General features: G+C 25.8%; 1 protein-coding gene across 3 annotated transcripts in view; it reads left to right on the top strand.

Annotated features, from left to right (window-relative positions):
- The first annotated feature begins 3664 nt into the window (after nt 1-3664).
- The window catches only part of LOC138934710 (probable G-protein coupled receptor No18), a 34757-nt gene continuing 26335 nt past the window's right edge, over nt 3665-12086 (top strand). Inside the window, exon 1 of one of the 3 annotated variants that reach the window (XM_070298729.1) lies at nt 3665-3668. Coding sequence is in view for 1 of the 3 variants with exons in the window: in XM_070298726.1 (XP_070154827.1) it covers nt 11472-11506 (35 nt within the window). In the remaining 2 variants the exon portion in view is untranslated. Of the gene's footprint in view, nt 3669-5712; nt 5789-11442; nt 11507-12086 lie in introns of those variants that run through there. The other 2 variants (XM_070298730.1, XM_070298726.1) reach the window with 2 other exon arrangements.

Genomic DNA, 12086 nt, shown 5'->3' with positions numbered 1-12086 from the left:
AAGCAGTGGTATCAACGCAGAGTACTGTTACAAATTATGTAATAACTTTTTATGATATTTTTATATATCGAATGAATCTATTTCGTATATCTACGAGGTGCGTTAGGTTATTTCAGATACATACATAATGCAAAAAGAAATATTTACACATATATGCAATATTATATACATTTTATAATAATTTGCAAACAAAATTTTTAATATTCCAAGGTTTTATTTTTTTCTCCCTTTGTCAAAATTATTAATAAATGACCATTTTTAACTAGATATTTTTATTTTGCATTTGTTTTTTTTTTTTTTTTTTTTGCCATTTGAGTAACCAATCAAGACAAATCAGGAAATTTTTTTTTTAATGTTCGCCTACGTATTGTGCGTAATTTCTTCTTTCTCCTTTGGCGGGACATATCACAAAGAAGCAGACTCTCTATATTCCTATAATATTCAGATAAATCAGCCGACAAAGCGGTAATTGAACTAAATAGATATGATTATTTGTAATAGCGTGTTATTTGTTAAATTGTGAGATTATTAAGTAGTTTTGTGTCTTGTGGCATATATTTAGATCGGAATTTCGGATGACGAAAATCGAGCGAGTTTTTAGGTTTGGATAATTGGCCATTATATCAGTGTACACAAATTGCAAAATTTTTAATTTTTTCTTTCATTAGCAATCGTATCATTTATCATACATTTATCTTGTTCGTCCATTGTAAAAGTTCATTTACCATATTCGATTGTTATATTTTGAGAGTAATCACCGTCGTGATTAGAAAGACTCTCGCGATCATATAATGATCTACAACTAAATTAGAGATAGATTGAAAAATAACGGTTGTCTCTCGATAGATTATAAAAGTTCTTAAATAGGCATATTTACAAATATTTCTTTTGCTATTTATATTGCTGTACAAAATTCATGTCTCGAATATTAAGAAAGAAAAATCATCGTCGCATACATCTTAATAATACTTTGCATCGCAAAAAAAAATCTAATATTGAGAAAACTATTATCATTCTCTTTGTAATCCTTTAAGATCACTAATTATTTTTCAGCTTTCTAAATTTTCTTATTGTTGGTAATAATAAGGTTTGATTTCATACATTATCATCTTTCACAGTTTATATAAATGTAAATGTATAGGAAATAAAATTATTAATAATATTGACATAAATATCAATTGACATCAGATTGTCGAGAACTTTATCGATCATGCTGAAGTATTAAAGACAGATTTTATTTTAGTGTTCGGTGATATCGTACTCCATGAAATAAATAGAATCAAATAATGTTTGCCGGATTATTCATGATTTACAGCCATAATAATTTTTATTAGTTTACAATATACTGCTGTTTAAACTTTTAGTGCAATGACGACCATAAACTTGCTTTTAATAATATTTGTTTGCAGAAACAATTGCTTTTTCTTTTTCTCTTTTAGCAATAAAAATTATCCATATTAGCGAATAAAAAGATTAATTAGTTTTAAAACATTATTAAACCTTTAATATTTTTCATGCATTTATCTATTTTATCTATTGTCAATTGTTTTGTCTATCGATCTAGCTTCTAGAAATACTTGAAATTACCTTTCTTAAATTATGGCCGAACACAATGGCTGTGTCCTCATTTAGTATTGAAAAGATCAAGCAAATAAATTTGGAAATATCGCTATATGTTTATATTTGCAGGAAAGAGAGCGATAGAATTATAAATCTCAATATTATCAACAATATATATTAATAATATAATTTTTATATGTTGTTAAAGGAGATAATCTCCATAATCTGAAGGATTACGAAAGCGCAGGCAAAATAACACAGCTTTCTTGATATTAAATTATTTGTTGTGACGCAAAAAATTATTAGATATAGGTGACGATAATCAATTCAAAATTAATGAAATAACAAAGAAACAAGATATTCAAACCAATTGCATAGTTTGAATGAGAGAGTCGGAAATTTGATTACAAAATATGATTATAAGATTCTAACTAAAGAAAGAGAGAAAGAGAGAGAAAAGTATAGGCCCTGATGCAATTTATTTATATGAAAGTATATAACTGTCAATGTAATCGCAGTAGTAATCGGATTTTACGAAGTTTTAAGCAGCGTACTAGTATTGATTTCCGACTATCCAACTACTTGTGCAATTGAGAGTTCGATTGAGAACTATCATCGTTGAGAACCAATTATCGTTTAAAATATATTTGCCATCTTATTGAAATTGAAAAATGTCTATTTGTCTCGATAACTATATATTTTTATATTAATAACATATATTAATAAGAATTGTACAATCATAGAAGCTAGTTTAAAAAATATAATTGCAAATGATTGAGATACTAAATTAAAAATAGATAGATAGTAAATTAAAAGCAAAAAAATAAAATCTTGTTTTTCAAAGAATATAATAACGTTTCGCACGAAAGAGAGAGAAGTACTGTCTCTGATATTTAGTGATCTTTTTTGTTGAATTTTTGATAGTTTATTTTAATATATATATACAAATAATATAATATATATATATGTAATATATACGTACGTCTAAATTTTTTGGACTTTTATTTATAGATATTCGTAAAATATACAGAGTTTTCATTTAATTTATAACAGCGAGCAGTTCATTAACTAGTGCGTGAATTGATGCATTTAATATTGGAGTCATCACTGATGCAACTCAATCAACGCGGTTAAATAAAATAGGTGACGCGTATATTTTCTGAATGAAGGATGTGAGAGAAGCGTAGTATAATTTTTACGAATTCCTGTCCTTGAGTACAATTGTTACAATCGCGAATCACAATCAAACGCGCATTAGCATATTTTAATTTAATATAAATTTTCAAAGTTTTGAGTTTACTTAATTAAATAATTAATTTAAGAAAATAGCTTATATTGCATATATTCTACTTCTATATTAAATTAAGAAAATATATTCAAGAAAATAACACATATGTCATTATATTTAATTATTATATAATAATCTATATGCACATAGATATTGTAATATATAATATAATTTACTTAATTATCATTATATAATATATAAATTATTTTTAATTATCCGTTAATAAAAAACTTTGAAGATTTGTTTTTAGAAGCCGTGTAGTTCAAGTTGGTTAAGAATTTTAATTATTAAAATAGTTGCCGATAATTGTTATGCAATTATTGCATTCAAAAAAATTTATTATTTGTTAGATATCAGTGAAGGCAATATTTTCTGCTCGAAAAAGAAATGATAAGTAAGAAATTAATAAACAAAAATATTTTGTAAAAGAAATACTACATTTTACGGTATTGTCATAATTGCATTCTTAGTCTGATCCTATCCGAATATGCAGCCCATGCGTTTTACACGTATTATGTATACATTGCCTGTATTGGAACGGGGGCGGACAGCGAGGGTCGATGGGGTTGGTTGCTGGGATTTTCAGTACGCGCGCGATCTCCGTGTCGAAAACATGGTTCTTCCCAAATATTCGTACAATCTGGAAATCCGCGTGTGCGAACTATGGCTAGTTGCTAATAAAATAATATAAAAGATGACATCTGACGATACACATTGTATTTAACATATTATTAAAAGTGTATAAATTTGTGAAGTGAAAAAGGACAATTTTAATAATCATGCATCCTTAATTTAAATGCAAGTTGAAATAAACATTAAAGTAAGACTTATTACAAATTTTCATATTAATTTTTAAACGCATTGCTATGAAAGCATTTTCATGTGAGATAAAACGATAAAGTGTGATTTTGAATATTCTTTGGAGGACAATTAGCTGCATATCTACATATTAATGAATTATTCACGCCGACAATTTCTGTCTAAACTCCGCTATTAATTTAGAAATTCGATAAAATTGAATGAAACGATAAATAGTTAGATCTATCATAGATAATTAGAAATGTTGCGTAAATTAATTATTAAATTTTATTAGATAAATTATTTTACTTAAATTAAATTCTTTACTATACTAAAAATATGCATTATAAATAATAATAATATTTTATATTAACTGATGTACGAAACTGATAAAGCAATTATTTATGAAGATGTGATCAAAAGTATTACGAATTTAATAATATTTTAATTGTAGATGTATTTTTTTCGGACTATTGGAAAACATTTAACATAAATATAAACATATATATAAAAAAATATATCATATTGACAAAAAAAAAAAAATTATGATATGTAATCATGCTACTAGTAAGAATGACATTTATTTTTATTTTTATTTTATTTTAACTATAACGCGCAAACATGACACACACACACACACACAATTAACTCTTTTATTACTAAGTTATTAAATATATTCTAACACACACACACACACAGAGTTACATCTAAGTGTATAGTTTTTTCATGCTAATTTTTATAAGGTGCTGGCGCCGGATATTACATATTATGTGCACATAATACGTGCACATGATACGAAATATGCGACATTATATAAGACTATATTTTATAGACGACATACAACATGTTTGATGTTGGTTTCCGAGCACTTTACTATTATATATCGCGAACACTTTAATTAATAAAATCTTGTAAGACAAGAGTATGCAGGCAATTAATGCGATGCATACGTTAACGCTTGTATTATGATATTATAATCATAACATATATATAATATTATATTTACATGTCCTTCATTACAACAGTAATTGCACGATACGTGCTAAATATACTATTTATGTAGATTAATAACTAATATAGATTAATAGACTATGTTTTTAATTGTGTTATTTATATGTAAGTAATGATATAATTAATTGCGTAACAGTTTAATTTTTATTGCATTTATGAGATAAACTGTGATTGATATATCTGAATGGCTGCCAATCATTTGGTAAGTTACACATATTTAATATTATATTAATAGCTATATAATCTAATTAAAGATATATACTGTGTGTGTGTCTGTGTGTTTATATGAATTTAATATTATATTGTCGGGTCCTTTTATAGGTAATAGAGAATTTTTATAAAACAATAATATAAAAAGGTATATAATTTTCATTCTATAATAAAAATACAGATATTATATTATTAATTACATTATCAATTGTATAGATCTTAAAAGCAAGAAAAATAGAGGCAAAATGGTCAAAAGAAAGCTCATATAAGACAACGGTTTACAAGCTATGCTGCAAAACGGTGTCAAACGTATAAAAAAATCTTAAAAAAATTTTTCTGGGTAAAATTAAGTAACTAATGTATAGAAAACATTGTTTTAAGTCTTTTATAATTTGTCTTGCATTGTCAATATCTTTAAAAAAAATTTTTAGTAATAATTTCTTTAAACTAAAATGCGTGTGACAAATACAGCTTTTTTTTATCAAGACGTTACATTTTTACCGAAAATAATAATATTATTTATCTCTCTATAGATAAGAAATGATAATAATTACCTATGTAAGAAATACACTCTCAAGGAAATCGTTATAGTAAATATTGAGTGAAATATTTTACACTTTTATATTTGTTATATATAAAAAAAATTATAAAAATTTTATTTTTTTATTTGCTAATATTAGTCCTAACAAATTTTGAATAAGTTATTAATCAAGAAATTTTGTTCATAGACATGAATCCATAAAGCTTGCGTAGTAACAACTATCACAGATGGCTTATTATAATGTTCCTAAACGATTTCAAAAGAAGAGAAGATCGTGAATAGTGAAAGAAACAACAACCTAAAAATTTAAAAACATAAAGATCTGATATATCAAAACCACGGTGAAAATATAGTACTTTGTAGCCGATACTACGAGAGATGTAAGTTCTCAGAGAAATTTCAATATTCTCACGGTGTATTTAACATAGATTGAATAAACAGTTTCTCAATGCTGTTTTCTTTATATTTGATGATATCTTGTAATATTAATTTTCATATTTGATTAATTTCGAAAAATAAATTCTTTTGCTTATATATAAAGCAAAATATATAAAGCAAAAGTTACATTAACTTGACATTAAATTTTCAACATTTTTTTATAGCTTTCTAGAAAGATAGAGAAGAGAGAGAGAGAGAGAGAGAGAGAGAGAGAGAGAGAGAGAGAGAGAGAGGAAGTTTTAGAGAATGAAAGCATATATAGGATTAAACTAATGCGCTACTATTAACAAATTTGTTATCAAAATGTTGATCATAACTATGCGCCCTTTATGCTTGCACAGATTAAATTAGTTTGAGCTTATAAATAATTAACCAAATAACTGAAGCAACTCGGGGGAAAATAATCATTTTAAAACATTATATACAAATCTATAATTTTATTCGTTCGTAGATACATCGCTAACAAATTTACTATTTAATAGAGATATCACGAATAAAATTAAGCATTGTAATCTCAATCGCTTTTATGCGAATTTGAAATAAGATTGCATTTTAATGTAATCTATTATCAAGGAATGTGACACTCTGGTATTTCAATTTCTTACAAAGAATTGGAATGTTAAGCTAAGTACGACAATAAATAGAGATTTCAAGCAAAACTATTTACTAAAAATAATTATTGTTGATGCAAAACGGTTTAATTGTAAGATGTATTTAAAATTCCATGAGACATAGTTAGCTTTGCGGACAATTCGTTAATGATACAATTCTGCGAGTAAATTTGTATTAAAATCGATGCGCAAAGGACTTGAGCGCGAAGCACTATTTGCATTTACATGAACGGCATGTATTTTTATGCAAAATCACGACATCCTCATCGAGTATATTTGAAGAATATTGTAAATTCATTATGTCGCATTTGTAATGTCGATGTTTGAACATTATGTTCTCAATCAAAAAAATTTCAACACATAATTAATGTATTAAATTATTATATATTGTATATATATATATATAATTTCCATCTCAAAGATAAATATTTATATATCAGATAGATCAATTTTAAAAACAAGCTGTTCAGCCATCTTGTATCTTGTGATAAGATCGCCATTTTTATCTGCTACATCATTATATCGATTGCAATTTCTCATAAGACCTCTCGTCTTATCTTTGAGCTGATCCCAAATTTGTATGTCACTAAAAAGTATGTACTTGTTAGGTACACAACTAGTCTTTCTTGTCCATGTTCTTATAAGCGTAGTAAGAAGAATGATGTGGTGGGACATTTAAAAATTGCTAGTTTAGTAGATATTAATTGATTAAACACGTTCGGCTTGGCGTTTTACAAATGAGAGCAGTTGCATTATTGGTAAATCCGGATTGTGTTAATCTTTTGTTATACTGGAGCAATCTCGCAGCATACTCTTTTGCTCTTTAATATTTGTGCTGACTTCTGGTTTCTCACATTGTTGCACTGGATTTTAATTTGTACTGAGCATTTCTTACTGCACAAGCAGTGCATCGTGAACTAGCAGGATGCATACAGTTGTTTAATGAAAAATCTTATCTTAAAATGGTCACGATACTCTTGGGAAGTATTGTTATTTCATTCAAAGTACGTAGATATGCATCCAATGCACTTCCAAGATCTTTAAAGCATTTTCTCGAGGGTATTAAAGCAAAGCTGACATGATAAAAATAAATAAGAATTTATTTGTGATTTATCATTCTGTATATATTAGATATATTTAACACTTCTTTAAGAAATATTAATTTTGAAATTAAGTTTGGATCAAAAGGATGATTTGGATCAAGATCAATTCGATGCGGAAAGATTGTATTTAAGATTGATTGACATGATAAGATATTTTTTGATAAAATAGCATAATAATTAAGTTTATAAAATTTTATTATATTAGAAGAAATAAAACAAGAATATAATTAATAAAATAAAATTCTACTCACTTGCATATATAAATATAATATAATTTGAATATTAAATATAACAAATACTATAATTTACTTATGTGCGTACACGCAAATATAATAAATAATTGCAAAATTGTTTTATTAATTTGCGCCGATTTTTAATTGCAACATTGCGTTTTAATTTTACGATAGCAATTAAGGATAAATAAATCGATGTATAATTTGTGCAACAATACATTAAATCTTTCATTAAATTAAGTTGATTAAAACAATCGCGGATGAGTTAATTAATCAAATAAAAGTCTCTCTCTCTCTCTCTCTCTCTCTCTCTCTCTCTCTTTAATACAAATTAATCAGTTTTTTTTCTAATCTATTCGCTAAATCATTGAATTATTTCTTAAATAAGTCTTAGAGATTAAATGTATTATATTGATATCACAACATCTTATTAGCTTTAAAAAAAGGGACTATAAAAGGAAAAATTGTTTCTAATAGGATTTATATAGAATTTGATGAAATGAAATTGATAGAAAACGGATAGAGTGATGGCGCCTATGTTATGAATGGAATGTTAATAAGTGCAATTATCCTGCCAATAAGGCTCTTCAATCGATTTCGATGATAAGTAGTAAAAGGCGATGCAGGTTTGTTCTAAAAAATTATTGATAGTTAATTCGAGTACTTTACTAATAACCTAATACTATAACAATTAAGTTTTAATTGCGCGAAGTCCTATGATTGCTGAAAGTTTTAATATACATTACATATATATTGACAAATATAAAATTTTTAAACAATATATTATTGTCAAATGACATTATTTCATTACAAAGAATACTCAATAGTATATAATTATTCACTGATTATTAAGATCAGATATTTAGCAATTAATTTTTTGAGTTAAAAAAACAATTTTCGTGTTTAGTGACCTAATTTCCAGTGATGCTTATAAAAGAAGCTTAATAAACAAGATATTTGATTTCCGTGCCAACTTTTCATGGAATACTGAAAGTTTTGCGGCTACTGTAATGGCCCACTGCCATTTGATTAGAAAATACATATATTAAAGGGCAAATCGATAGTCTTGTATTCACATACATTGGAAATGCATTACCTTTATTGCCGTTTGTTTTGAATGGGCACTCATTAGATGATGAGATAAATAATAGCAGTTATGCAATATCTAAGCAAATGTTGTAACATGGCAGATAAAATAAATCTATATTATAAATAAAAATAATAGTTTATGAATGCGTATGTGTGACACACAATATACATACTTATCTTAAAAACATAATAAAATTTATCATTAGTTGAATCAAAAGAATGATAAAACAAACGATATTAGAAGGGAATCCAATGAGAGACAGTGGGAGGGGGGGGGGGAGAGGGAGAGAGAGAGAAAGAAGAAAAAGAAGCATAGATAAATAAAGATAAGTTACAATAAAAAGAACCGGTTAGTATAATTAAATAGTTGCCACAAAGGAGAAGGATTTGTATCCTAAATATATACTATATTTATGATAGTAAAAATATTGACTTGAGTAAAGGACATTATTATTAAAGATTATTATAAAAGAGATATGAAGTAAGAAGCTTTACTGTTCATTAAAATGCTTTAATATTTCTTTATTTGGCTCATCATGAATCATTATCAATACGAATTATATTGATCTTTTCTAAATGATTTATGAATCACTAATAACATTTTTCTTCATACATACATGATGAATGAAATCGAAGAGACGAAAGCTATTTCATATCGTTTAAGTTGAAATATTTGTTATATAGATTATTTATATAATGATATGTTTAAAATCAATAAATCTAATTGTAGGAGGAAAAGGACAATATGATATGTTTAAAAGTAATAAGAATATATAAAAAATACGGGCATCTCATTGCATAAAAGTTCAATAATATGAATTATTTTATAATGGTGTATTATAATTGTAAAATATATGTATTCTTAATAATTATGATAGAGAGAAAAATATGTTTGTATTGTGCATACAATGTTTTATCAAATTTTGAACATAATATTTTACTTTCAGACTTATTAAATGAATAAGACAAAAAGCAAAAAATAAGATAGGCACTACCAAGTATTACTTGAGACAAAAAAGATTTGTATAATAATTCTGATTTTACCTTATAATAAAATAATTAAAGTCGAGAGAAATTAACTGGAAAATCAAAGAAATAAACCTTTAAAATACTGCCAAAAGCAGCAATACATATATGTATTAAATATTGGTACATAAAGTTAGAAGTATACGTTAAAATTACAGAAAAGGAAATATAACTAAAAGCGAAATTCTAAAATTTCATATAAGCGATTCGTATAACATATCAAGAGAAAAGTAGTAATAAGATATATAATCTTATTGAGAAATAGTAGAACATCTTTGCGGAACTTTAAATTAAATAAATATTTGAAAGATTTTTTCTCTCTATATAACATTACTAATAAAGTAGTTGTGGTTATGAAAAGAACTATCATTATAATTATTGATTTTTCAAATCATCAGATTTAAAATAAGATACGCATCATCATTATTCAAAAGATAATCATTATTTAATTATAATTTTTATATTAATAATATAGAATCTCAAATATATTTTACATTTGATTATTTATAGTACTCCAGGAAAATGATTAAATAAAAGAAATTGACTATTTATAATACTGTAGGAAAATTGCGAATTTATTTATATCGCATGTTTATATTTTTCTATATTTTTTAGACAGTTTTTACATTTTCTAATACTGAAATTCTGAACATAACATAACGTATAACGCGATTAAATGTTGAACTGAATTAATAAATAAATGAATAATTAGATAATGAGTTTTATAATTATACAACAAACGTTTCACACAAGTATTATAACGAAGAATACAATCATAACTATATATTTTGATTTCCATTTTAATTAACTGTTTATTATTTTACGCATCTATTAACTTTTGAAGAGAAAATTTAAGATTTAATCGATCGCTATGGTCGTAATTAAAATTTGCAATGCATCGTGATATACATACGTTTACATAATAATTTATACATTGTACTTCTATATTGATATTGAATATTACCTAATTATATTGAATTGAAAACATTTAGTATCAATCTAAGATTTAAATAAAAAAAAATTCTCTTTTATTTTTTTCTATCAAATAAAATAATGCGTTCTCATATTATGTAGAGTATTAACTATATATGATATGTATAAATACACACACACACACACACACACACACACACACAATATATATATATATATATATATATATATATATATATATATATATTACTTTTATATATTAAGTGTAGTATATTTATATGTATGAAAATATATGATATAAAATATAACTTTATTATAATGACTTTTTATAATTTTATGAGGAAAAGAACTTGTGTAAAGTTTTATGTAATATTAAGATAATTATGTGCGAAAGTTGGTAAAAACATCTGAGAATTTTATTTTTACTGACTTACATCATTATTTTTCGTTCAATAGTTTTTTTATATTTCTTCAAAGTTAGTAGTTAAAAACTGAGACGTAATCCAGAAAAAGTCGTTAATGAGATTCGGATTTTTTTGTTACACTGACTTTTAAAAAAACTTGTAGATGCTTCTTCTTATATCAAGTTTTTCAGAGAAAGAGAGTCTCCTGTGTCGGATGATATAATTTATGAATCTGCAGCATGCGACAGAAATCAACAAGCAGTAAGTTTACTATTGCAAACGTAATTTCCATCGTATCTATACTGACTTATCTACACTGAATCATTTACATAGCGTAATCATGTTATATTCACATATGAAAACCTTGTTTGCTTTTCATAAATATATTTCGAAATATTTCATGAATATTAATGTTAAATTTTATTTCTAGCTAAATAATGTATGTTTGTTGCTCTGCCAGGTGTGCAATTAAAATAACTTATGTAAGTACTCTGCGTTGATACCACTGCTTAAATTATAGTATGCTCTCTCTCTCTCAGTCATGTTTCAATCGAATTTTACACATACTTATAAATATACATGTATCAGTTATGAGTGCTGTATTCAATATTCTCTTATTACATAATTTTCACTGTAACTTTGAAAAGCAGATGCAAATTAGATAAGTTTGAGGTAATATGTGCACGTCGAGTTTCGCCGCATTGTATTGTAGTATTATGTAGAAATCGTTTCTCTGATGGTTACATCATTTAGTGACTGGTGAATTAACGCGTTGTGCGTGACAATTGCTTTTGTCGATAGCGAGTTTAGTAGAGAGAAGAGTTCACCAAGTTATATCACA

This window comes from Polyergus mexicanus, unplaced genomic scaffold (assembly GCF_030449975.1).
Source record: "Polyergus mexicanus isolate NDT 795.1 unplaced genomic scaffold, iyPolMexi1.0 SCAF_7, whole genome shotgun sequence".
NCBI lineage: Eukaryota > Metazoa > Arthropoda > Insecta > Hymenoptera > Formicidae > Polyergus > Polyergus mexicanus.
The sequence above is the reverse complement of the archived record's forward strand: the minus strand, read 5'-3'. Positions and strand labels throughout refer to the sequence as shown.